Source organism: Opisthorchis viverrini (assembly GCF_000715545.1).
Source record: "Opisthorchis viverrini unplaced genomic scaffold opera_v5_194, whole genome shotgun sequence".
Taxonomy (NCBI): domain Eukaryota; kingdom Metazoa; phylum Platyhelminthes; class Trematoda; order Opisthorchiida; family Opisthorchiidae; genus Opisthorchis; species Opisthorchis viverrini.
This window is the reverse complement of record NW_008751850.1, coordinates 47,826-74,908: the sequence shown is the minus strand read 5'-3', so window position 1 is coordinate 74,908 and position 27,083 is coordinate 47,826. Positions and strand designations below refer to the sequence as shown.

The 27,083-nt window shown below is 44.9% G+C and overlaps 1 protein-coding gene across 1 annotated transcript in view; it reads right to left on the bottom strand.

The window, feature by feature from the left end:
* Window positions 1-3,365: 3,365 nt before the first annotated feature.
* The window catches only part of T265_14434 (hypothetical protein), a gene marked incomplete at both ends in the record, with an annotated part of 31,929 nt that continues 8,211 nt past the window's right edge, over window positions 3,366-27,083 (bottom strand). The window contains 10 exons of the mRNA XM_009173617.1: window positions 3,366-3,520; window positions 5,299-5,519; window positions 5,811-5,946; window positions 9,792-10,010; window positions 15,471-15,671; window positions 19,646-19,777; window positions 20,636-20,767; window positions 23,067-23,199; window positions 26,541-26,620; window positions 26,716-26,744. Of these exons, the coding sequence (XP_009171881.1) occupies window positions 3,368-3,520; window positions 5,299-5,519; window positions 5,811-5,946; window positions 9,792-10,010; window positions 15,471-15,671; window positions 19,646-19,777; window positions 20,636-20,767; window positions 23,067-23,199; window positions 26,541-26,620; window positions 26,716-26,744 (1,436 nt within the window). The remainder of the gene's footprint in view (window positions 3,521-5,298; window positions 5,520-5,810; window positions 5,947-9,791; window positions 10,011-15,470; window positions 15,672-19,645; window positions 19,778-20,635; window positions 20,768-23,066; window positions 23,200-26,540; window positions 26,621-26,715; window positions 26,745-27,083) is intronic.

Here is a 27,083-nt window from a genome sequence, read left to right as displayed (position 1 = left end):
ACGCAGATCTTTCTGGTGATACTAGGGAACAATTGAAGAGTATGAATGTGTATGTCAGGACGCGCCCAGACATGGAAAAAGTACATGTGCAGAGAGTGACGCATCCCCAAGGTCACCATCGGTACGACACGTTCGGAAAGTAGGTGAGTTTGAGGCTCTCACCAAACACGGCTTAGCAACATACGACCAGCGTAGTGGGCCTGAGAGTGTTCACGACCGGAACACCACCATTGGCTGTACGGAGCGAACAAGTGAACGACCGTATTTGGCCATTTAGTCATCCTATATATTTACGCAGGCGCTCTGTATGTTTTGTCCTGGAAATACAGCCGTGTCCCGAGTTCTCTGTCTTCTCCCTATCGCGTAGTCTGGCAGGCTCAGTGGAGGTGTAACCCATAGACGGCCACCCACGATACAACAGAGTACGACAATGATGACGTAATTCCGGAAGAGTTTCACTTTTACCAAGTGAAACCTATTCATACCAAACTGAAAGTTTGACTAATATGGAGGTTGTTAGCCATCACCAGTTCCGAAACTGCGCTCGAATCCCATCAATCGCCTCCTAACGATGATGAACGACTGGTGTCTGACAAGTAGGAAACGTCAACAGATTCACAATTTCGATTACCATTAGATAAATGAGCCACAGTTTTTCAACTTCAGTGTGTTTTTCTCGCAACATGAGAAGTTTCTTCTTAGTGATGTCCCCATATCACATATCAATCTTTAGGATTACTCCTTTTCAAATTCAAAAATAGACAGGTTTCCCAACCCCTTTACTTGGATGAAAACAGAACTTTCATTGATATGGCATTGGTTGCGAACAATACTGGTCAAATTACCAAATCAGAGGGAACAGCCGCGCAGTTGTGACATTTAATAGAAAACTTGAGTGGACAAATAACTGAGAAATTCGCAGACAAATAAAATTTTCACCACAAGCGGGTATAATTTGTGGTGCCCGGAAGGTTGTACCTCGGTGGTATTGATGTTTTTTTTATTAAGCATTCACATGAAAGCGCCGACAGGCCCAACACTCTATCATGCTGGACTATTACCAAAATACCAGTGTAGACAAAAGATCAAAGCCGAGGCGGATGGTATGAGACCGACGATTACCGTGTGAAACACAAGCCAGGCTACAGGAACTAAAACGAGTCTGCGTAGTAAATGAATATAACCCATTAAAGAAACGTAGAGCATTGTCAAGGCAATCAATATATCAATACGACAACGAACAGCTACAGTCAATGGACACCTAGACAGGCAACTAACCGTATGAGCTAAAATGAGAAAAACATCTTCTATGGGTGTCATCGCGCATTTCTACCAGGTGGGCAAGAGCTTTTTTTGTATTCCTTACAAGACAGGGGGAGTGTTATATCTGCTGATTCGCCGGCCTGTGGTATCTGCTGTTGACCCGCTCCAGTGCCTAGCGTAGGAGAGTAAAAGGCTCACGGAAGGGAATACAATAGCTATATTCCAACAAAGTGGTTGCGAGAGCGCGAGTGCGTGCGAGTGCGAAAAGTACAACGGCCTCAAGCTTTTTATTGGAAGGACACTGTCTGAACTTGGTCCAATGCTGACGCACGCGGTCTGGCTTTAGTACGAGGCAGCGACGTGCTGCATATTGCGGGGCGTTGTCTGTCCTTGATCAACGCTGACTCGCGCTGTCTGGGTGTGATGCAAGGCTGTGACGCGCTGCATATTGTGGGGGCGTTGTCTGTCTGGTCAACACCCAGCGGAGCTGAGAGTCGCCGTAGATCCCGGGCGTTCAGTGGTTGCTTTCAGGATGCTGACCTTCCTGATAAGGAGTCGAGAGGCAAAGGTCGGCTTCGAACCACAGGCTTTCCGGTCAGTAGATTCCTGCTCTAACAACTCAGCCAACACGATGGGTTATCGGAAATAACAGTCATAACTGACATAGCTCGTTCCCTACGTGGGGAGGAACCAAACTACTTATTGCGCCTGATGAGTTGAATGGCCGAGAAAGTATCCAAAGAGATCAACTCCAAGTAACTCCAAGAAGCTTTCAGGTTTCCGTGCGACAGCATGGCAAAAAGGTAGTACAATTATCAAAACAGTTCGGGAACCGTCCTTTAAAGTCCTCGAATCCAAAGTTCTATACGAGATTAGCAAGATATCGGCCTGTGTACAGCACATTCAGTTGTAGAAGATCATAAATGCGAGATTCAATTGAGTCTCTCGTGAAAACCAAATTGATTTGCAAATGAGCGTATTTCTCGAAAACAGTCCTATTTGGGTTCAAGTAGAACATAAGTCTGACGGAAACTCGGGGACTGCGCCTACCGGATGAGCCCCAAGAAGGGCGAAACCGGTCGTGGGCTTTCGAAGAGTTTTCAGCAATCTTGTGAGTAGTTTCCTTTATGAAAATATACTGCGATGTCTCGAATATCGTGCCAACTGAATCATGAGGCAGCCTGTGTGCAGCACATTCAGTTGTAGAATATCATAAACGAGAGATTCAGTTGAGTCTCTTGTGAAAACCAAATTGATTTGACCACTTGCTGTGAGAGATGACAGACGCTTAGGAGTAAAACTACCTTTATCCTAGTATTTGGCATGCGTAGGGCAGTCTGGCCACCCACTCGACGCCTCATTGATGATGTCAGTGCTCGATTGGTATTGAAACATTTGCGATCTAACTGTTAAGCTCGGCGAACAGACCAAGTAGCGCACCCGAGCAACATATATTCCAAAACATTGCCAGTTTAATAAATTGTCTTCATTCAGGATATTCAATTTGTTGGGAGAATAATGAGACTCTTCTAATGGAGGCTGAGTACGGCGCCATCTGGTCTTTTGTGTTGATGCAAATTCCTTTGGAGTTGTACTTCTTTGTAGACTAAAATATATGAGAAAGACTAGAGAGGGACGTCAGAGAATTCAATCACGCGAACTGTTTGTGGTTCACCAACTCTCATACACACAAAGTACAAACAGTGGGCTAAGCTTTGTTCTATTTAGGTGTGTCAAAGGCAAGCTCTTTCGAGCACAAACGGACTAAGTCTTTGGAATAAAATAAGTTTATGAGAGACAAATATCGTGTGTATGTTTCTTCTTACTTAGACTTGTTGTTATGACTGTAGCCAGACGTCATTACGTATCTGTTTTAACTGGGCCAGATGGTAATTCGGTCGGAAACTACTGTGGCCGGCTAGTATGTTTGGCAAAGGTGGGACGCTCAATATAATGTTTTATTCCCAGAATCCTAGTCCAGCGGGGGATGCAGATAGCCAGACCGTTTTGGTCGGTCCGTAGCTTAAGTCGACCTTCGGCAGACCCTCATCATATTCTTCTTGAAAAGCGAACTTTTTGATAGTCAAAGGAGTATATTTTATCATTCACCGGGAGGAGTGGAATGAATTGCACAGAAATGCATGGAATTTCTGCAGGGGACTTGGGATTTCGATTGTAAAATGAAACGAACCACCGAATCGAATGCGTTCATTATATCCTGGTAAACGTGTTGAAGGTGGTCCACTGGAATTTGGCTCTGGAAAAAAAAACGGGAAAAACGAGTGCTGTTCACGGATAATCGAACAAACACATACGCTGTATTACGGTCGGCATGTAAATATAGCTAATCCCTTCGGTGTAAAACAGATGAGAACGCTTCGAGGGAAATGAACAAGGAAATCCATTGGATGGATTTGCAAAGTTCAACAGATGATATTTTCCACAATGAAACAAAAGAATGTCGTTTACTTTGATTTTAGTAGTATCGCACCACCAGTCCTCGTATAGTAACCCACATATGGCTTTCGAAAGCAATGCCTATGTCGAGCACCCTGGTCAGGCCAGTCCAAATCAATTGAAAAATTCGACAGTTCACAGTAAATATGGGAGTCAGAGTACGCAAGACGGTACAGATCCCCAGAATGAGGGAGAGCTTAACCTATTGTGGTTGTCGGTGAGTTGGTTCAACCGACGAATGTGCAGAGGCAGTTTTCCGGCCGGCAGTGCGGCCAGAGCGAAATTCGGTAGTGAAGACATCTTTTCACGGGTTGACCCTCTGGTTCCTTCACGATCTGTCCTCGTAATACAGCTGTACATTACAGTAGAAGAAAAACTCTACAAACTGATTTTTCGGTAGGCCGTAGGATTCAGGAACAAGCACGGCAATCAATCGGAACACGGTATATGGGGCAACGGCGACTATACACCTGAGTGAAAATTAATTCTGATGAGATTTCCGTGTTACGGTATTGAAATGTGTGTTTCACAGCCTAAGCGCTTTCTCCTGTAGAAGCCATTCTTGTGTTGGCAGTAGTGGGTGGCGGCCCTAAACCGCCGCACAGCGAACCCCGGAATACGTAAGTTGGTGCCAGATGCAGAATAGAGCTCCAGTGTTTGAACTGGGTGGGCCAGAATGTAAGGCTTCGTTGTGATACTGATGTTTAGACATCTAAAACTCTCAGGAATCTATTTGGAACTAGCGAATGCTCTAAATGGGTTACGGAGAAAACTGAAGTTGAATCAAAGTTTGGCGCTTTTGTGTGTGCACACAACATTCGAAATCATGTTCTTCAAGTTCGCTTGGCAGAGGAGTAGGAGGAAGATCACGAAACGCTTCGGTGCTGTCGGTGCTACTCGCCTTCCAGGATGGGGACCGCGTGATCCTCACTGTGCCTGGTTGGAGACACTACAAGATATGGCTGCCAACCGATGTCAATGGCGTTCNCGATTTATCAACCCTCTTTTGAACTGTAGGAAAAAGAGACCCTAAAATCTGCTGATCAAACGAACAAGGATTACTTATACGAGAAATAAACTCAATTGCAAATAAATTTGATTTTTCGAGAGACTCACCTGGAACACAGCTGCTTCTCTCGTTTAGGATGTTTCCAAATTTGTTTGCAAAGGAGTCTGTTTCGCCCATTTCGGGCAATTCGGGTTCAAGTAAAACAAAAGGTTGACGGAAACTCGAAGACTGCACCCACCTGATGAGTCCCAAGAAGGACAAAACCAGTCGTGGGCTGTCGAACAGTTTTCAGCAACCTTGTGAGTAGTGTATAAGGATTATTCATATGTGAGATTGTACATCTATGAAGCCCAAAGAAATTTCCACAACAATTATTTTTTCGTGAGTGCAAGCACTGTAGAGTGAACAATATGGCAAATCAGATATCGGGGATAACTGAATACCCAAGATTAAATAGAGAACATTCAAAAATACTATAGTTACTTTCTCTCAAGTAGTAAGCATAGTATAAGCACCAACCCCCGCGAATAACTGGCAGCGTGAACAGCTAGCGTGAGACAGGAACTCACTTGATTTAATAGATTAGCACACAGACTTGGCCACGAAGAAGCCACTTCGATTGAATGCGCAACATCTGCTTCGGAACAGATATGGTTACCATCGGAAGTATTTTCCAAAACCGGTATTGCTGAGGTAAGCTGATCCAATTCATCCAGTGAAAGACCCAGGATTTCCGCGGCTCTGGATTTTGCTTGGGCCAAACTTCGTGCACTTGGGAGGCTGGATGCGTCTGAAGATTGATGTGAAAATGCCACATGATAACCATGTGAAACTCGGCTGTACAGAGTACTCCTTTCCTACTGATACCTTGGAAATTCCGAGAGAACTAGGTCCTATTCCAGAGCTGATCATACGATGGATGATCAAACAATCCAAACCTAGTAGGTTTCGTACACAGCGGTACGGTTGTGTTGTAGAGGGAGTCGTTGTGGGGAAGTTAGTAGGATAAAGGACGTGTCCATACCATGTACTTGGAAGTCACAAGACTACGGTTATTCCAGTAGGGCTTAGATCAGATTACCTGACAGAGGTGATGTCGGCGGTCCATTCGTTCCCGAGTGATGGCCAATATGTGTTCGTATCTCCCGTAAAGCGTAGCAAGCGAGTTTTGACAGATCTGTTGTCAGTGACAGGACCAAACGCTTGAGTTGATTTTGCTACGAAGAGAAACAAAACGATTTGTTTGTTAAGCACATTCACCGCGATTCTTCTCACCGACAGATTGTGGAGAAATAACAACACCGCAAGAAGTGTATTCTAACCCGCCCCTTTCACTCAAACAGTTGTCTTGCTGGGAATTGGAAAAATCGCTTCCCCCTCACTACTACTGAAAGAAGGGCTTCTCCGCGGATTTATTTATTCGGAAACACCAACTGACCGGTTACAGACCATTGAACAGGGAAGCAAAACTCTAATCTGCATCTTAGTTACAAAAACTGGACACCGATCTTCTCCCGAACGAGTCTTCTTGAACCTTCCTGGAGATTCATTGACTCCACTCATTCGTCGGTCAAATCCAAGCAAATATTACAAAGTGGCTCCACGAATTCCGCAACAGATCTCCTTTTTTCAATGGGCGCAAAGCGAAATTCTACGAACAGCACGTGCTACTCGCGTGCTTCCCCGTCAGTAGTATCACCATTACACTACTATCGCTCAACTTGCTACATCCACCGGAAGTAAAATGAAATGAAGGTGTAAATTATGAGCCATCTTTTCCGGAATGTCCAAAACATCTACATGGTCAACTTTATAAACTCAGACATCCTGAGTTGATGTTCCGAATAATAGATCTTTATTTTAATCACACTAGTGTAAACGGTTTCATATTCCTACCTGGAAACCAAACGAATGGTAGTTTCCAATTGAATGTCTAGTCGGCATTTTGTCACAGTCGGAAGTGAACTTGCGAGTTTTACCGCAAATTGTCTGCGTGCACGGGTCAGTTCACTGGCAAAATCAACCATGTACTGATGCGACATGTGATTACGCCTCCCATGGCCAGCATAAACAAGGCATACCCCACGAAAAAAACAGTCTGATATAAACTATTGTTTATTATCAATTCCGTAACATATATTCCGGTTTCGTATTCACCGAACAGCTTGAGTCATTGTCATAGTTTAATGATCGCTGAAGGCCACTACTTGCAACCGCAGTTGCCTACTGGTTGAATAGTTTTTTTTCAGCAATAACTACCTCCCGAATTTCCGAGAAACTCGCATTTGCTAAATGTCAGAAAGGGAGGCTCTTTGGCGGACATGTGACTCTGCAAAGTGTGGCATACAGAGTGAACAACGGAAGCGAGACAGCAACTGAATCTGCGATCGCCCACTTGCCGAGCGGAAACTGTGATCAGGGACAGTAAATTATCAAGTGGATTGCGCTAACTGGGGCCACCGGTAGAGTAACTGACGCATATAAACTGGAGACTCGGTGAACCAGTAGCGTGTTGAAAAGCGAATCGAGTGGATCACTGGAGACTCGGTGAACCAGTAGCGTGTTGGAAAGCGAATCGAGTATCATCATTCGTAGGCAATGGCGGCCCTAGTGCAGCACAGAATCGTTCATTAAAATCAAACAAGTATAAAAAATGAGTGTATTTCGAAAAACAATCGTATAATTTGAGTTCATGTGGAGTGCGAAGTGAGCCCAAAAGCCTCTGAGACGGTCGAAGACAGGCAACCACCTTTCAACCAAGTAATGAGTAGTATTTCTTTAGGAAAATCTACTGGGATCTCGCGGATATCTTCCCAGATGAAAGGAGATAATTGGCTTCAACGTAGACGAATCAGAAGCACGTCATGAATTTGACAAATTTAGGCATTCAAAGAACAAACAAATCTCGTGCAGAACACTCAACCATAGCTGGCGGCAAGCGAAGTTATCTCCGGCTCAAAGGTTCAGACATCGACTCCTGTGCTGCAGTTGTTTGATTTTCGTGAATTATTTGAATAGCCTCCCGAAAGGGGCTATTTGCTTCATAGTCACACCACTCTCGTTTGAACGGTCGTGTTCCTGTTCTGGAGTAATTATTCCCGTGAGTCCACACCAAAGGGAAGCACTGGACTCGAGTTTCGCTCCTATTAGAGCTCATCAGGAGTGCATATCTAATGGCCGTGTCGGGATGCGTGTGCCACGCTACTTGACTGGGAAGTCACAACCAGGACAGTTACTGGGTCGTCGTTTCGATGACGTGTCGGTCACACCAATCACAACGCTCAAGTGTGATCACGTTCGCCTGTTCAGACGTGATAACTCAGATGCGTCCAACGTGCGTTGGTGGAGTAGTGGTTACACGCTCGCCTCGCATGTCAGATGTCCGGGGTTCAAATCCCGGCGCGGCCATTGGATATGCACTACTTATGAGTTCTAATGGGAGCAAAACTCGAGTGCAGTGCTTCCCTTTGGTGTGGACTCACCGGAATAATTACTCCAGAACGGGAACACGACCGTTCAAACGAGAGTGGTGTGACTATGAACAAAATACCTATCCCGCAAAACCCCAAAATAGATGCCAGTCACAATCTATTATGAGATTACCTGCTAACTGTGTGACGTAATTGTTTGTTTCCCTATTCCTCAGCCTAATTCATCTCCCTTCCGTTGACTGCTCAATTTCCAAGACTGAACCGTTCTATTTTATACAAAGTTGACCCTACCTCAACCATTTTCTATGGACGATTTGTTTACATTTAGTTCCGAGCTTGTTGTTGAAAATTTGTCCCACTTTGAAATGAGCAACAATTTTCCCGCTTAATTTGTCCAATAGCACACTGCCCTTCGTGTGCCATCCTGTGTTGCCAGCTGCCCAAGGTTCAATCTAGCCTTAAGCCTTTCTTTAATTCTCCTTACGATTTACCGATAATTTCCTATAGAACCACGGTTTACCTATCTATACTGTCTGTCCACATCTGATTCCATATATTTACCACTGCCCAATTGCGACTACTTATGAAACTCAGGTAAAGTGACCGTCCGTTGGTGAATTAAACCACACGTTGCCTGTCAGATAGGACCCCTAGATCGTGCGTTCAGGCTAATTAACCAGTTCCTTACTTTAAGATCACGACCTTAGCACAGGATCGTACATTACCTATGAAGAGGAACCATCTTTGTAAAGCATCTATAAACCGTTTCACCGTGTGTTCCTATTATTCCCGGTTTACTGAAATTCCTAATGTGATTCATTTTAGCAGTGATTTTAACACTTGTCTCAGCTTTCATATAATTCAAATACCTTTGACTTGAGTTATTGTGCCAAAAAGTTTCCTTGTAATGTACTACTCATAAGGTTGCTGAAAATCCATCGACCGCCCACGACGGCTTTCGCTGTTTTTGTACATGTATCACGATATGTCGAGTATCGTAGTGACTGGAACATGAGGCGGCCTGGTGTAGCACATTCAGTTGCCTGAGAACAACACAAACGAGAGATTCAGCCGGGTTCCAGGTGAGTCTCTCGAAAATAAAACCAAAGTAGTTTGCAAATGAGTGTATATTCGATACTTTCGTGCAATTTGGTTTCAAGTAAAACATAAGGTTGACGGAAACCCGGGGACTGCGCCTACCTGATGAGCCCCAAAAAGGGTGAAACCGGTCTCTCCACAGGATGTCTACTTACATAGGACGTCTTGTTTGGGTAGGTGCGTCTTGGTAGATATTGTAGCGTTCCTGTTGAGCTCACCACAGAATGAGTTACCACAGATCTGGTCAACTCTACAACAGCTGATGGAAATGCTACCCGTATCAAACGTACAGTTATAAACCAGACTGGTGTTTTGCTGAGAGAAAGTGATGGACGTACGTTTTCTACAAAAGTACGTTTTTATCTATGGAATCGCGTCGGGTTACGGCGTCCACCGACCATCTTGCCATTTGTACACTGTTAAACCGATCCGAGACCACATGGATCTCAGTTCTGCCGTGTGTTCCCGCTACACCTTAGGTTGCGAGAACACACGCTGAATTTTGTGCAGGAGTAAATTTCTGGAAAACCTACCCCGAGTTTCTCCATCGTAACGATATCACGTTCCGGATGTTTAGGATTTTTTAAGGCCTGTGCAATTTCATCATAAGCCTCGCGACATTCATGCAGTTGCTCGGTAAGGGCACGTTTTTCACACAAAGCGGTCTTCAGCTGCATTCGCTGGCTTTCTACCTCTGTGCGGAGACGCCCTTCTGCCATTTTTGCTTCATTCGATTCCTTTATAGTGGAGGCCTGCAGGATACGCGAAGAACACGTGTTAACCAACGTTGTCGGCTGGAAGGAAGACATTCTACGTTGCCAGTAATAACTTAAAATTTTAGTTCAAAATCACACAGAGATTTATGAATAAGTTTTTATCTAGGCACACGAGTGGCTCAAGATGGATTGCAGGGTGAGAATACCGAGTAAAGTATCCTATCTACCGGTTAACCAGAGAACAGCTAAGCACTTTTATTGCCATATGCGAAAGGGTAAAGCGGTCTTGGGGACTAATAGTCCACATGAACGTTAAAGACACGCCACTAATCAGAACGACGGATATCGAACACCGTATCATACGAGAAATATTGGGTTTCTACGGTGCGACCAATCCACTTTCGTGTATGATCCCACTGGTGAACTTGTGTGGGAATTAGTTCAGGTTGGCGAAATGCTACCACGATTTCATAGAGCTTTATGTAACCGAAACACCGATTCATCATCATCTTCATCATCATCATTATCATCATCATCATCATCACCATCATCATCAGCTGTAAGAACTGCGTACTTGTCGTACAGTGTAGATAGATGCCACTGTTTCGCTCACCGACGATTCAGCGAGGTGGGGTAGGTTGCTCCTCAGTGGAGGCGGCAGCTGATAAATTAGTGCGTGAATACAGCACTGTCAGGGGACTGTTAAGTGGGGGAATTGAGAAGAGAGCTATGCATTGGAGGCAATAGCTTGGATGCAGGAGCGCCACTGAGGGCGCGAATGGGAGATGTTTGACCAACCATTGATGTGGCCCATCTCACGGTCTGTTGTGTCTTGCGGAATGGCAGTGCAACTCTGTATCGGTCCCTTGGCTTCCTGCTCCACCCACTATGGTGTGTCAAAAGGCACGGTAGCTCTAGACAGCCCTTTAGGAAGACAAAGGAGAATCATTACAACTGTATTCATAGGGTAGTCACAGAGTGTTCCACAAGGTCGTGCCAGAATCTCCGTGATGAGGCGAGAAGCGTCTAGTCAAAGATGCTCGACTCGTATCGGCTGGCATTCTGACTAATCAGAGCATGCCTTCGTTTGGTTCGTGTCCTGCACATGACATCCGTCTAAATGATGTGCTGTTCGGTTATTAGGGACGGCTGTCCTCTGAACACGGTCCCCATCCAGGAAGACGGCAATGAGCAGTGCAACCGAGTTTGCTAGTAATGGCTTTGATACTTCACTGCCGAGTCATCGTTTGACCACCACTGGATCGTTCCCATCCTTCTCGTGGCTATGCGAATAGAACCCTTCGAGGAAGTCGGTTGACGCAGCACGTGGTTAAGCCAGCGCAACCGATACACTGTGATCAGTTCATCTATCGAGAGGGTGAGTTACTTCATCCGAATGCCATTCAACATACTTCAGCACTGCTGATCCGGTGTTCCCACCAGACTCAGGCAATGTTCCGAAGACATCGATGATCAAACACTGAAAGCCTTTTGACGTCCTCAGCGCGCAACGGCCAGGTTTCTGATCCGTATAGTAGTACGGAGCGCACCGCAGCATTGTAAACTCGACCCTTGACGAATCAACTAATAGTACGTCAACGCCACCAGTGAAAAACTATTCACATTACAGACCAGTTTACGCAATATCAGGGAGGTGTTGTGTTGCATTCACTCCCAAGATTGTTACCGAAATTCAGTGGAGTTGAAATGCGGTGCAGAGTGGACATGGCATGAGAACACTGCATATTTACAGATATTTGGATCCCTCTCCGCAAACCTCCATCAAAATAAACATCATATTGTGAGTCAGTTCGGTTTTCCTCTCCTCGCTTTTATCGAGGGGTTCAACAGAATTTTCGAAGTACTATCGTTAGAGCATACCAGGTCGTTTTCACCAGAGATGTGCCATGAGGCCAAAAAGCAGTTCCATGTTTAGAACTCAAGAAACGTCGCACCGAAATCGCTTTTCAAGTCCTCAAACCTTAAAATAACGACAACTGGCAGTTTCCTTCCGCTTCTGATGATTCTGTCTGTGATAGGTTGCAAGACCAAGATAATTTGAGAAGACAGGAAGTCCATTTTATACATTTGAATAACATCGGAAGAAGAATCGACTGCCGAGTATTGACATTTTGTCATCATTTCTTCAGGGGCGATATTTAAAACCATCCAACCATACATGGGAATAGATAACACCAAAACAGTGAAACACAGCCAGTCGAATGGCGTAAAATCTAATAGACTGGTACAGATTTTGGGTCACTGCTATTCCCATGCTTTTGACCAAGAGTACACACAATAGCACTACAGACGTGGGTCAGTGGACGTGTATTCACAGAACAAGATTGCCCCACACAACGATTCATATTTACCACCTCGCCGGTTATCAGCACACCGGGATATGGGAACTGATTACCTTTTCATTCATCAACAAAAGGCCATTTCTACCGTTTCAAAGCAGTGAGATTCTATCGATAGACAATAACTACAAACTTATAGCTGTTCGGAAGAATTACACCTACGAATGGGCAGACAATCTCGTAACCTTCATGGCTAGTCAGTAATGGTTGTTTTTTTCCAAAGAGGTCAGTGAAATCACATCAGATAATGTGTACAGGGACCAGGAGCATCGAGCTGGGCGGTTGTTTCCTTGTGTAACGCTTGTTTTCTATTTGTGTGCGGTGTGATGGGAGATCCTATCGTGACAGCAAACACGGAGAACGGGGAGAGACTAACAATAATCTCGTAGACTGGTGAGATGTTATCTCAGCACATGTATGGACCATCACCAAGACCAACCCCAGTGCGTTCAGTTTAAAAATACCAAGAATCCGATGACGCGGCAGAGTTTGCCAGAACCCCAAAAGGAATCCATACAGATACACCGAAACCGATAATTGAAAAAAGTTCTTCACAGAGAACTGGATAGCCATAGTATTAGTGTTGTATTCGCTATGATTTACAATGCACGTCACTAGATAGTTATCACTATCTACAAAGATTAGCCTTCTGAATGGTCCCTTTGAAGTTCCATTGATGTCTGTGATCCTGGGCAGACTAGCCTCTTCACCCTTACATGTGATAAGCGGCAGTATGCTCAGATCCTTCCTCAAAAGCAACAAATAATGACCAAAAGGGAAATTAGATCCAATGGGGAAGAACAACGTTATATACAGGATCCAATGCAAAGACTGCGACAAACGGCATGTGGAACAAACAGGAAGAAAGCTCTCCACCGGAATATATGAACACAAGCTCGCCACTAAAAGCCACGACCAATTCTCCCTCATCCCCGCACACAAAGATCAGGAAGGACGTGAGTTCGACTGAAGCGGCGTTCGCATACTGGCTCAAGCAAGAACAAAAAGAGAACGCGAATTTATGGAAGCGTAGTACTCCACCGAAGAAGCCATCAACAAACACATCGAAATTGATCCCATTTACCAGCCACTAAGAGCGAGAGAACGTCAGAATCACAGAGATCAGAGCTGCAAAAGTAACCAGACAAGGAACTCATAGGAGACGCAGGAAAGCACCATTCAAAAGGACACATCAATTGGATTGGAGGAGGCACCCAAACAAAGCACCAAATCAACCGGCGGACGTAGTGACATCAACCGCCACGGTGGAGGAAATAGGGCGGTACAAGCAACCAATCAAACTCTAGAACGTCAGACCACAACGCAATGCGAATCAACGCCAGAGAAAACAAGCTACTAAAATTACAGAGCGTTGAGATAACCAATCAACGCAGAGGAACACACAACGTAACGTAACAAAGATCACAAACGGGCTAATAGATTCACTAGATTCGTTACACTTCCAGTAGCCAGTCACGTCAGAAGATAACAGATAGCCTCCGAATGCTATATAAACGCACGTAGGCAAGGGAGAAGTACCGATACAACTGCGCACTGATGATGTCTCCTCGTATGGTGACGAAACGTTTGCAAGCCAATTGCCAAGCTCGGCGAACAGATCAACAGCCACCTTGTCAACAACCAATAATAATTCACCATTCCACTCTTTCAACTGGGCATTGTGGGGTTTTTGGATGTTGCCTAAATTCAACTCGAGACCGCAGACGAATGTTTAACTCAAACAACCAGTGGGTACATATTCACATCATTTGGTTTGATACACTATCACATATGGATAGACGAAGCCAATAACTGGCGGGATTCAAACAAGACTATCGAAAGGGGTGGGTCTAAAATGTGCCTTTCGCCAGACCGAATGAAGCAAAAACAAGTTTGCATTACAACAAACAAGACGCATCGTACATTGGATAGGAGCAAAGCAAAACCATTCCTAAGTCAACAATGAATGTCATTTCAACATTGGAACCACTCAGTACCATAACTGCGTGAGCAACCGGATTTTTTGTCTCGTGTGCCTTTCTTGGGGACGTCAACCTGGCGAGACCCGATACGCAAGGATGATTTTGGGTGATCTAGACTTCCAGGAACCCACCGGCCTGTTGACACGCAGCTGTGAAGCACTCACTATTGGTGCATATCCACCGAGATTTAGTATGAATAAACCAAACAATTCCCTCGAATATACCAACCACGAAGATACAAGAGATAAGAGTCAGGTGAGGCAAATGACCAGACAGCTAGTAATCTAACTCTGACGGAAGAATTACAACGTCTTTGAATGTCTTAAACGTATGCACAAAAACATGCTCGCCTCGTCACGAGAGGCCATCTCTTAGATGAGCCTAGTCTTTGTCCACCACTTCGACAAGGTCTGTTCAGAAGGGAATTATTCGCCGGCAATTCTCAGTTTACAGAAAAAATGACCATGTTGTTGTGTTAGAAATTTTTCTCTCATTTTCCGGTGCCATAAAGATGAGGACTCATTATATGAAGGTCGTAACGAGGATTATATGGCACGAACTAAATATAGCAACTATGAAGTTGTAAAGGGAGAAATACAGCTGCACATCAGCCTACTGAGCAGTGGAACAATCATGTGAAACAGTGCCGTGCAATTACGCCCACACGTCCGAATCACGTGGGACTTGATCAGGTACCGGAGAAAGGTCAAAAAGGGACACATGAAGTTCACGCCCACTCCATGACCAAGGCATACAAGCGCACAGACGGCCATCTATGGTCAACCGAGACAGAGGAACAACCGTCCGAGAACCGGCGTGGTCGTGCAAGAGGTACACTGGTTGGTTGAGAGCAGATTGACCATCAAATACGGTCACAAGTGAATCATATAAATAGAACGTTGTAATTGCATTAATACACAGTTTTTCGGGCCACCTTCTTGTCTTCTGGCTATAGCCCAGTATCGTCAGGGAAGGTGAAGAGATACAACAGGGAGATATAGTAAGAGTTTGTATAAGCGCTGAGTTTCGAGCTTAGTCCGATGTTAGTTACACCTACGTTCCCACAGAACAACGAATTCGAGAGACAGGAGACTACGCGTGATATTTGCCCATGATTTCTGAGGCGACGTCAACTTATTATTGAGGGTACTCACCAGTTTAGTTTCCAGAAGCTTCTGCGCATTCCTGGTGTCTGTAAGTGACTTCCTGAGTTCCTCGATTAATCCTCGACGTCGGTTAGACTGCCGAGAAGTCTCCAGGAGTTTGTGATGCAGTTCCTTCATCGAGGTTCCGTGTCGTTTCAGATGTTCTTTCAAGCGTGTGGCCAGCGAGCGAGAAGTTTCGTAGATTATTCTCTAAGGTTCAAAACAGAAGTATGCACGGTGAAAACCCCTTCGTTACGCACATAAGAGCTTGGTGTTGGTGCGGTTCCTCATTGGATCAAAATCATTTCACTATCGAAGAACACACCAGTGCCGACCTGCCACCAACCACCTCAACATGAGAGCACAGAAAAACACACTACTGATTACAACTGGCCCTTTTGTGTTTGGGGTGTTTTTTGCAATAGGTCGAATCACATTTTCACGTTAAACGGATGGTAGAGTGTTTGGGATGGGCACACAGGCTAATATATTACATCCAAACTAAACTATACCAAAGGCAATGAGTTCCGTTTGCTTTACCGGACATCAGCAAGGCGCGGGGAGCACAGATTGTACCTTTAAGTTCATTAACGCCTCCTTCATTAAGACTAGGTCACCACAAACATAGCTTTCAGCGGTCTTTCCCGTGCACGCGATAGTACTGACTTGCCAGTCAGAAGCGATTCATCAATTCTGATATAAATTCTGTAAAAAAACACTCAGTGACTGGCAGCAGATGTCGGATGAGCTCAATCTTCTGTGCTTACTGAAGCCGGTGAATTTTGTGTGGTGTTCACCAAACAAACCGGTCCCGTATTCCTTTAATTTCTACAAAGAAAGCCGAAATGCCAGCTTCCATCGCAGATCGAGCAATGTTCATCCGGGTGATCTGAAATCTCGATCAGATGGATGACATCTGGCTGGAATAAACCAATAGTTGAACTGGCCCATCCGCTGTCACACTCACTTGCTTTTAACTGTCTAGAAAGATTTTGCTTTGTATCGCTGGGCGGATCAAACTATTTTTTTCCAAAGACTAGAATCAGCTTGACATGGATCAGAAGAACAAACACTCCACCAAAGAATTTTGATGTCATCATCGATCGGAAACGTAAGCAACGAACGAGCGGAGCCAACTGTGCTCAGCTATACGCTTAATCCAAGTTCCCTAAGGTTGGCTTACCATAGCGGCCCAACAATTCACGAAATAACCTGGCCAAGTAAATCGTGGGGGGGGGGGACATTGGTCACTCAACCGGCAACTCGCACGTTTCCAACCCAACGACACCTTCAGTTTGTGCAAATGAGAAGTATGGGCATCTTTCGATTTTCAACATTCCCCTCTACAAGGGACCACTGACTTAGTAGGCAGGCACCCAGCCTGAAGTCCCTTCGCGGAAATCTTTTACGAAATTCGTCGGAGATATCCACAAAGGATATACAATTGTTCGTTGACGGGCGATTGCCCAAAGGGGAAGAGTTCCCACGGATGGTTCGTTTAGGCAGTTTTTGCTGTTATGTTTTGTGTCTATCATCGGGAACTGAGCACGCACGACGTGAAGAGAATGGTACGTGTGGCGTCTATGAATGCGTAAGACGGATACAAACGATACAGACTATATTTAAGGTCATAACCGGCCATCGAATTCACTAGTACTGAAAATGTGAAAGACAAGACACTTGCTAGTCGTACACTTGCCACTGCAAAGTGAGTGTCTTTCAGGAGTTTCTTTCAAAGTTGTGATAGAAGAATGCTTGTAGAAATTCTTTCTATACGTGTAGGCTAAATACATCTCATTTGGACTGTGGAAGTCAAATTTGAACATTTTTTTGTAATGCACTACTCATAAGGTTGCTGAAAACTTCTCGACAGCCCACAGCGATATCTCGAATATCGTAGCGACGGAAACATGAGGCGGCCTGGTGCAGCACATTCAGTTGCCTGGATACATCACAAATGAGAGGCTCAGCTGGGTTCCAGGTGAGTCTCTCAAAAAGCCAAATTGGTTTGCAAATGAGTGTATATTTGCAAATTTGAACATCTTCAAACTTGCCTGGGAAAGAGAGGATATTCTGGTGCTTTTTGTCACTAATCAGCTTTTCTCATCCGGTTCCAAGTTATCAATGATCCCTAGAACGAACCGGTTGCTATTTAAAGACGACGATATTTCGGACAGACGTACTGTGTGGCTTACCTGATAACAAAAAACTGGTCTACTCATTCTGACCAGCCGAACTTCATCGACTAGTAAGACTGCGCGTGGGGAATCACGTGAGTAAATTGGCTGATTTACGAAAACATCAGCTGATCACAAAGGAAACTACTCACAAGGTTGCTGAAAACTCTTCGACAACCTTGTGAGTAGTTGCCTCTATGGAAATATACTGCGATATCTCGAATATCGTGCGAACTGAATCATGAGGCGGCCTGTGTGCAGCACATTCAGCTGGAGGACATCATAAACGAGAGATTCAATTGAGTCTCCCGTGAAAACCAAATTAATTTGCAAATGAGTGTATTTCTCGAAGATCAGCTGATCACACTTTCTAATAGAGTTTATTGAACGAAAGGTGAAAATTCCTCTCCCGAGGTGTAGGACCGGGATATGGTATACAGAGAGATGAGAGAAACAGAACTGATCGTTCGATTGCAACCCGTTTTTTCCGACCGTCCACCCGCACACCGATAATCTTAAGCTGTTACAATGTAGTGCAGTCTGCCAAAGGTTCATCACAATGACCGGTCATTTCTGTCCAACGGATTAAAATAAACTTTCCGCGATCGATTGTGTAGCATTTGACGTGGCAGCAATCACAATTGAGTTCTTTTCGGGGCGAAAGCTACAGAGCACAAGCTTAGACTCGCAGTGCGGCACTAATCTTACGGAACAGTGACCGTTCAGGTGATGGCCTGAGATGCACTCACTAAGAGTGCCCGGGACTCTAATACTACAATTAATGCATCGGGAAAGGACACTCCAAATCTGTTTTTCATTCTGCAAGGATGTGCATTTCCAGCAATGAGTTGCGCAGTTTTACAGCTTCGTGGTTGATTGGGTAAAATTGTCAGGTACGTTCTCCACTTCAAATGACTTTATTACAGGAGGTTGATTGAAAACCAATCCGGATCATCCTTTGTTTAGCTAGATAGATAGATAAAAGTACCGGGTTAATAGTACTAGGAGTAAGTCATCAATAAGTAAACTTTAGAAACAATATTTTGATACGCCAGTTAGTGTCCCTAACTCGATGTTATGGACTAACGCTGGTAAAATGTAAATCCTGATGGACGGTTGATCCTGGATGTTATATCTTCTGATTCGCCAACCTCTTGTGTCTGACTGCTGACACGCTCCAGTGCCTGATGCCGGAGAAAAAAGACTCACAGAAGGGAACACAACCGCTATATTCCGAACAAGCGCGTGCGAGTGCGAATGTACAACTGTCTCAAGCTATTTATTGGAGGGACACTGTCTGAACGCGGTCCAACGCTGACGCACACCGTCTGGCTTTGGTATGAGGCTGTGACGTGCTGCATATTGCAGGGGCGTTGTCTGACCTTGATCAACGCTGTCTCGCTGGGTTTGATACAGGGCTGTGAGGCGCTGCATAGTAAGGGGGTGTCGTCTGTCTGGCCAACATCTGGCGGAGCAGAGAGTCTCGGTGGATTTCGTGCATTCGGTGGTTGTTTTCAGGATGCTGACCTTCCTGATACTCAAGAACACAAGACGACTCTATCGGAACGTTTTGCTTCCTCACTCTTTGTGAACGAGATAAATCGACTGATCTTCGTTGGTAGCTGTAGATGGCCTCTGAGACATTAAACTTGCACGCCACATCACATATGATCGAGGAGAAGTGGATTTTGTTAGAAAGAGCTTGCCGATTTGAGTACTTCACTGGATGAAAACCTGATCATCTTTGAGTTACCACTCACAGGATAACAACTGGTTATCGCTCAGCCGAATAAGGGATGAGTAAATTGTTTAGCAGAACCAAGACTGGTGAAAAACAGCCACTAGGAAAGGAATCGTCTTACTTTCAGCTCCCACACCAACTAATAAGTGAGCAAGCAGCGATCAGCGAACCACGTTAATTCGCCGTGCAAGCGAAACTAACAAAGGGTAATGAGGTAGGACACTCGCACTTTCAGCCTTGGGTCAAATGATAAAAGGCAGACTCACGTGAGACTGGACACGTTGCGTATCGCTGGAGTCATGCTGTGAGGCCATTGACTGCACTGACTCAACCTCACTTATTTCTTGATCACATTCTTGGAGAAGGTTTTCCAATTTTTGAAGACAACTTGTCAAATGCTGATTTAAAAATGAAGTGATACCAAGAAGACACACTGAAAAGAATCTACGTTTCACAAGACCTCAAGAAATCACATAGTTTTTATTAAGCTGTAATACTTTCATCCTGCGAAACTTTGAAAAGACAAGATAAGCAAGGTGGATCGGTCGAAAGAATTACGTAGAATGAGTAATCCCGCTGTTGAGCTCCCCGATGCGAAGGTTAGAATCACCCGTAGGTTGGACGATCTCGGATATCAAAAGGAAGAATTGTGTTCGAAAGTTTGCGGTACTACTTACACAAAGTTAAGCAAAATTGCCCAAGTCTGTCGCTGACCGACACAGTAGAGTGTCAAGGTCAGCGGAATGTTGGCTCCGTTGTGTTCATCATCACTTCCGAGGACAGTCTCGTGATTCCCCTTGGCGGTACGATCGATCACGTGGAACTCATTGCAGAACAAGTCAGGATAGGCTCAGCGAACGGGACACGGGTAAGTAGGTCAGTCACGCACATTTACACCCTCACACAAGCTAGTGAACCGATGTCGAACGGGACGGCCTTTGTGGTAAGGTGAATGGCAGGTGCAGATGAGTGAAACAAGAGGAGATTAAAAGTACACGGATGGAGTATGCAAACGAATGGGGGAACTATCATGGGGTCAAGTTAGATTCAAGTACACCTTATGCAGACTGTTGTGTAGAATACCACTGATCACCATGCACTGGGTCAAGTCTAAAAGATGACCGTCAAAAATCGTCTCTTTGTGGAGCAATTCTTTCGGTAAAACTAGCAAACTCAAGATACACCGTCGCACGGAATTGAATCAGACTGCCTAATGTTTTATCAGGACGTATAGTAAGACATATAGAGACGATTACCTGAATTGTGCGCTGGGACCGTTGTTCCCTTTGGCGACTGGTGTGTAGTGCATTCACAACGTTTTGCAACTGGGTAGAAAGCTCGCTGCATTGTTTTTCGATCGATTGCTTTGATGAACGATACGCATTGAGCTACGGGGTTGAATTTTTAAAAAAGGCGAGGTTGATAGTTCGTAAAGACAGGTAAACAACATGCATGAATTTTCCGTTACAAACACTTTGTCGCATTATTCAAGCGCCAGAACAGGATAGATGTCCCTAGTGACATGCTCACAATTGCAAGTTTTGCTTGTGGATGGGATTTTGAAGGAACCCCCTTATGAAGTTGTAACTTGACCTGCAACGTGTTTCTCAAAGTTACGCAGAGTTCCCGCCACGGTCTATAAGTCTGCTGACACCGCGCAATAACGAGAAAAAAAGCATCGCAAATCGAAACTGCTATATCAGCTGATTCGCCAACCTGAGGTATCTGCTGCTGACCCGCTCCAGTGCCTAGTTGCCGAAACAAGACCCACAGAAGGGAACACAACAGCTATATTACGAACAACGAGTGCGAGAGCTTGAGTGCGTGCGAGTGCGAATGTACAACGGTCTCAAGCTATTTATTGGAGGGATACTGTCTGAACTCCATCCAAAGCTGACGCACTCGGTCTGGCTGCAACGTGCTGCATATTGCGGGGAGCGTTGTTTGATCTTGACCAGCGCTGACTCGCGCTGTCTGGGTTTGATACAGGGCTGAGACGCGCTGCATATTGCGGGGGCGTTGTCTGTTTGGTCAACATCTAGCGCAGCTGAGAGTCTCAGTAGATTTCGGGCATTCAGTGGTTGCTTTCAGGAAGCTGACATACCTGATAGAAGCCGTCTTAACCAATGACCAGACTTAAACAATGGTCGATCGCAGACTGGACATGTGGCGAAGTACATGAATGGTGGAAGCGAGGAATCCAAATGACGTTTTGACATATATTTATCCATAAAAAGTCAAACAACCCAGCGGAATATATCAAAACGTTGAGAAGAACAAAAGTCAATAGAGAGGAACGAATAAGATCATACAAGAAAGCTGGGGACAAGACGGGCGACTCCAAACCACACACACACACACACACCAAACTCAGGGCTCCCGCAGGCCCTTTAGGGAAGCCAGTAAGCCGTCGACCGATCAGGAACAGAACACAGAGCGACACTGTTCCCCATGTAAATACCAATCACCCAGCTGGATAAGCACCCATAGCTTTAAAGTTTGGGAGCACAAATTAACGTAGAAATTCATGAGGAGCGAAAAGCACAGTGTTTATCGTTCGTAATACACTACTCATAAGGTTGCTGAATTTTTTTCACAGCTCATCACTGGTTCCGCCCTTCTTAGGACTGATCAGCTGGGTTTCCGTCAAACTTATGTTCTACTTGAGACAAAAATGCACTAAAGTAGCGAAATACACTCATTTGCAAACAAATCCGGTTTCGCGACTCACCTGGAACCAAGCTTGATCTCTCGTTCATGATGTCTTAGGCAACTGAATGTGCTGCACCAGGCTTCCACGTTTTTCAGTTGTTACGATGTTCGAGATATCGCGATACATATATAGACGCGATACACTACTCACAGGGTTGCTGAAAATTCTTCGACAGCCCACGATCAGTTTCGCCCTTCTTGGGGCTTATCACAAACGAGAGTTTCACCTGACTTCCAGCTGAGTCTCCCACAAAACCCAATTCGTCTGCAAATGAGTGCATTTCACAGGGTTTATCAGTTTTTCATCAACGGTGAATCTGTTGGCCATAACTCGATCTGTTCACCTCCTTGCACCGTTGACATCGACCTTGGACGTAACTTTTCAAATGTCCACATCGTATACTTAGCCACAGCCGACTTCAATGTAAAAAGTAACGAAACCAAGAGCTGTTGCAAGCTCAAAACAAGAGCATATCCTGATTCGCTTTGATCCACTGTCCCAACAGTTTGGCCACTTCACAAGTCGCTACGCGAGATAGGGGAGGTAATTCTGGTGAAAGGAAGAAGGCTAACACCAGCTGAACGGTTACAGACTGTTGGACAGGGAAGCGAAACTCTCATATGCATCTTGTTCACAAAAGCTGATTATTCATCTTCTCCTTGAATGCGTCTTCCAGAACTTTTTTGAATGTTCATTGACCGTTACTCAAATGCAAGCAAATGCTACAAAGCGGCTCCACAAATTCCGTAATAGATCTCACTTTTCAAGAGACGCGAAGAGGATTTACGAGAAAACATACTACTTACATGCCTCATCAGTAGTATCCACCGTTACACTGGTACTCACACTTCGGTCAATAGACAGGTAGACAAACAGACAGATACATCGCCACAATTAACAACCAGATTGTGAACTTCGACAATATTGACACCCCCGAATTTGAAAATAAAATGATCGAAAACAAACCGACCAACCTGTTGTGTGAGAGAATAGTTTCTCTGCTTCAGAGCAAGCAACTGGGAATCAAACTCCTCGGGAGAAAAGTTCTGGGATTGTGGGAAATTGTTGTTGGTGTTTCTGTACAACTCGAACAGTTGAGGTTCCATTCTGCAAAATGAGGAAGAGGGCGGCGACTATCGCGTATATGAATGCCAAGTTCCCGAACTTAATCTATTACCCTGTCTTGTCTCTTGAGCGAACTCGTCTGTTGCAGAAATCACAGAAGTCACAGTGATGGGGGTCTTTGGCTTTCTACGTTTATCGCTGTCCGACTGAGTAGATATGACGGCGAGCTTTCAATAAACATGAGTCATCATTTAAGAAGGCAGTTTGAGAGAAAGTTCACACTGTCCACTGCTGTAGGAGCATAGAGACAGTAAGCTGATCGATTTGGAACGTCCATTCGGGATTTCCCGGATGAATGGCAGACCGATGGCTCAAGTGGTCAGACCGCGAATTTACTGACCGGAAAGTCCGTGGTTCGAGTTCGACCTCTGCTTCTTGACTTCCCCAGTCTAGGCTTGGGCAGGCTGGCAGTATCTCAGCCCCCATGCTTCCCCTGGGTGGCATGGCGGCTAGGCACTGAAAGAGCGTTGTGGCCGAACGACTGAAAGAAGCCGTCCCTAGGAACTGCAAACATATCAGCTGACAGCTGCAGGGAAACGCTGGCGCATTACCCAGTACAGTCAAAATACTTCTAAAGGCCAAGAGGCCGATGCGGTTCAAAACCTACCAGCTGCACGCCTTATCTTCCGCGTCACCTGGCTAGGCCAGGTCCCCAGATCTAAATGAACCAAACACTAGAGAATTCCCGCAATGGATCGCTACGCTGGATACCTCAAGTTTGAGAGCCCTGCGTCAAAGTTGCGAGATATAATGCTCTGAGAAATGTAGATAACAAGTCTGCAAAGAAACCAATCTACAAATCACAGGTTAATATTTGTTATTGGTGTCATATTTGCCCCCCCCCCAAACACACACACCAAGTTTTTGTTGACGTGATATCCACTAAGCAGCAGTCCAATCTTAGAATAGTGGGGTGTGCCAAGACGGGTTTCACATACATTTAGAAGTAGGAAAATACGCACTGTGTAAAGCATATCGTAATGAAGAAAAAGCACTGAGAAAAGGCTTAACGAAAGAAGCTCAAGGATGGTAATTTCAAAAATTAGGAGAAGCTGTGGTTTTTCCATTCACTAATTTGGGTATTTAGGTGATGTAGGATGAACGGCTGACCCGCATGCTCGATCAAATGACACAATTTGTACACTACTTATAATGTTTACAGTAGGCGATGAATATTGCTTATCAGGTGGAGGAACGGGACATTCCGTAGAGAAATGGCCTCACAGGACACATTCGTCGGACGGAAGAAAAACTGAAAACCAGCTTAAGCTCTCGCTTATTATGTCCATCTACCTGACAGGACCCAAGACGGACAAAACCGGTCATGTGCTGTCAGCAACATTCTTAGTAATGTGTTACGGCTATATTAGGAAACAGAATGTTTTTTTCGTGCAACGATGAGGGAATAAACAACGAAAAACAGTCATTCTTTGGCTCAGTTGCCTAGTCGTGCGTTCGATGCGCAGAAGCAAGAGAATGAGTACATTAACATATTTTGGGCGTAGTGTACTCATTCTCCTGCTGCTGTGCAATGGAATACATTGGACGTACGACTAGGCGACTCAGTCAAAGAACGAAGGAACACAATCCACCCTGGCTAGCTTTTGGAACTAGGACGATATCCAGCTCAGTAGTGCAAACCCAGCAGACATGCCGCACAACGTGATACCCAGCCAAAGCTTCCGCATTGTATACGAGGCGCCAACTACTCAACCCAGATCAGTATAGCAACGCACAATCGCAGTGGCTGAAGCGATCGCTCTGGGACATTGAGACCGACCCTTTGTCGGCAAAGACACTTTGTTCGTGTGTTGAACTTGCCATGGTTCGACTCATCTCCCCTCACACCTACCGTGAGCTGAACACACAACCACAGCACACTGCCCGCGCTGACAGGCTCAAGTCATCCTATTGATGACCTGAACTGGTTGTTCTTTGATAGATGTCGTCTCTCACACGATTTCCTGTTCACGCACACCAGGCTCCCTCAAATAGGTTAACTACTGCTCTCTTGACATTTGCAACTGTACGACCTTGCCGAAAATATGTTGGTCAACTCAACTGTGTTCTTGTTACAGATGGGAATCTTCGAGAAAACAATCACCATTAGCGGATATACACTCATTTGCAAACTAATCTGGTTTTTCGAGAGACTCACCTGGATCCCAGCTGAATCTCTCGTTTGTGATGTTCTCAGGCAACTGAACGTGCTGTACGAGGCCGCCTCATGTTTCCATCGCTAAGATATTCGCACGTTAATTTGCCTGGAGACATCACAAACGATAGATTCAGCTGGGTTCCAGTTGAGTCTCTCGAAAAACCAGATTAGTTTGCAAATGAGTGTATATTCGCTAATTTCGTTCAATTTGGTTTCAAGTAGAACATAAGGTTGACGGAAACCCGGGGACTGCGCCTACCTGATGAGCCCCAAGAAGGGCGAAACTGGTCGTGGGCTGTCGACGAATTTTCAGCAACCTTATAAGTAGTACATTACAAACAATCATCATTGTTTGGGGAACCAATCTATCCGTTGCATTTCACATTTTATCGGTCTTGGAGCAGCAAATTTGTAGAAGTGGAGTGACAATTAGACAAACTGGTGAAAAAAGGTTGCAGTAAAACGTTTTTTGATCAAAATTATTCCGGTTATTGGTTGATCTAACACTAGAACAAGATGACTTCTTGTCATGATGTATTTGTGTTGTTTCACCGACCGCGTGGATGTAGAAGCTTCTTTAATGGCACGCAATATGTAATGTTCCAAAAACGTTGCACACCAAGTGGAATTCGGTGATTCCAATAAAACGTATCAAATTGGGGCTCAGTGCACAAACGGTAGATGTGTTTGAGGAGAACCGATTAGGATCAAAGCCGTTAAAGAGGCATGCAATCCGATGAGGTACACTAATCAACACACAATCAACACAAAACTGAAAATGAATAAGCCGAACAATGAAAGTCACCAACAGCAAACTCAGTTGCGCTGGTTATTGGCGAAAAGGTTAAAGACACTGGTAGACATGACCCAGGTGCGACCGTAGTGGCACTCAAGCCACCACCTTCGATGCATAGCTTCCCTCTCCAATTAAAAGCCCACTGACACCCCTGTATGTACACACCAATTATATCAGCTACCGCCTCCAATGCGTAGCCATCTAACTCATCTCTCCAAATCATCAGTGGCAGCTAGAACGGCCGTTCTGCAAGCACATGGCTCTCGTAGCTCATGATACTGATGACGCTGATGACGATGATGATGATGATGATGATGATGATGATGATGATGATGATGATGATGATGATGAACACGAAAAAGTACTTACCGCATTTCCGAGTCTAAACGTCTCTTCAAAATATCCACTTGCCTTCGAAGTGAAGTGTTCTGCTTCCGCAGTAAACTGATCTGGGAAATTGGCAAAGAACGGTTTGTTGATATGGTGAAAGGAGTGCGCATGATATGCGCGTGATCTACGGGAATGGACAAATTAGAGAACTTACTTTATAGTACACCGACCCATAAGGCATATCTGGGGGGAAAAACAAATCGAGACCAAACGAACTGTGGGTGTAAGCACATCCAATAGTACACCAACGTGTTGTGACAACTAAGGCTTTGTGTTACCCACTTAGAATGAAATGAGCAAATTCTAGCGTATTCCAGAGGTGACTGAACAGATTAACCACTTAAAAACGCATTTAATCGATGCACACAGCTACACAGTATCGTAGCAGTGTCCACAGTGGTCTGTCAGCTGGAGTAGAAACCGCACTGCGTCGTAAACTAACATAGTCCAAACAACTGATTGGTCCTCAATTCGTACGGTTCCAGTCCACAAAAAAGAAGAAAAAACTACTACAAGGTTGCT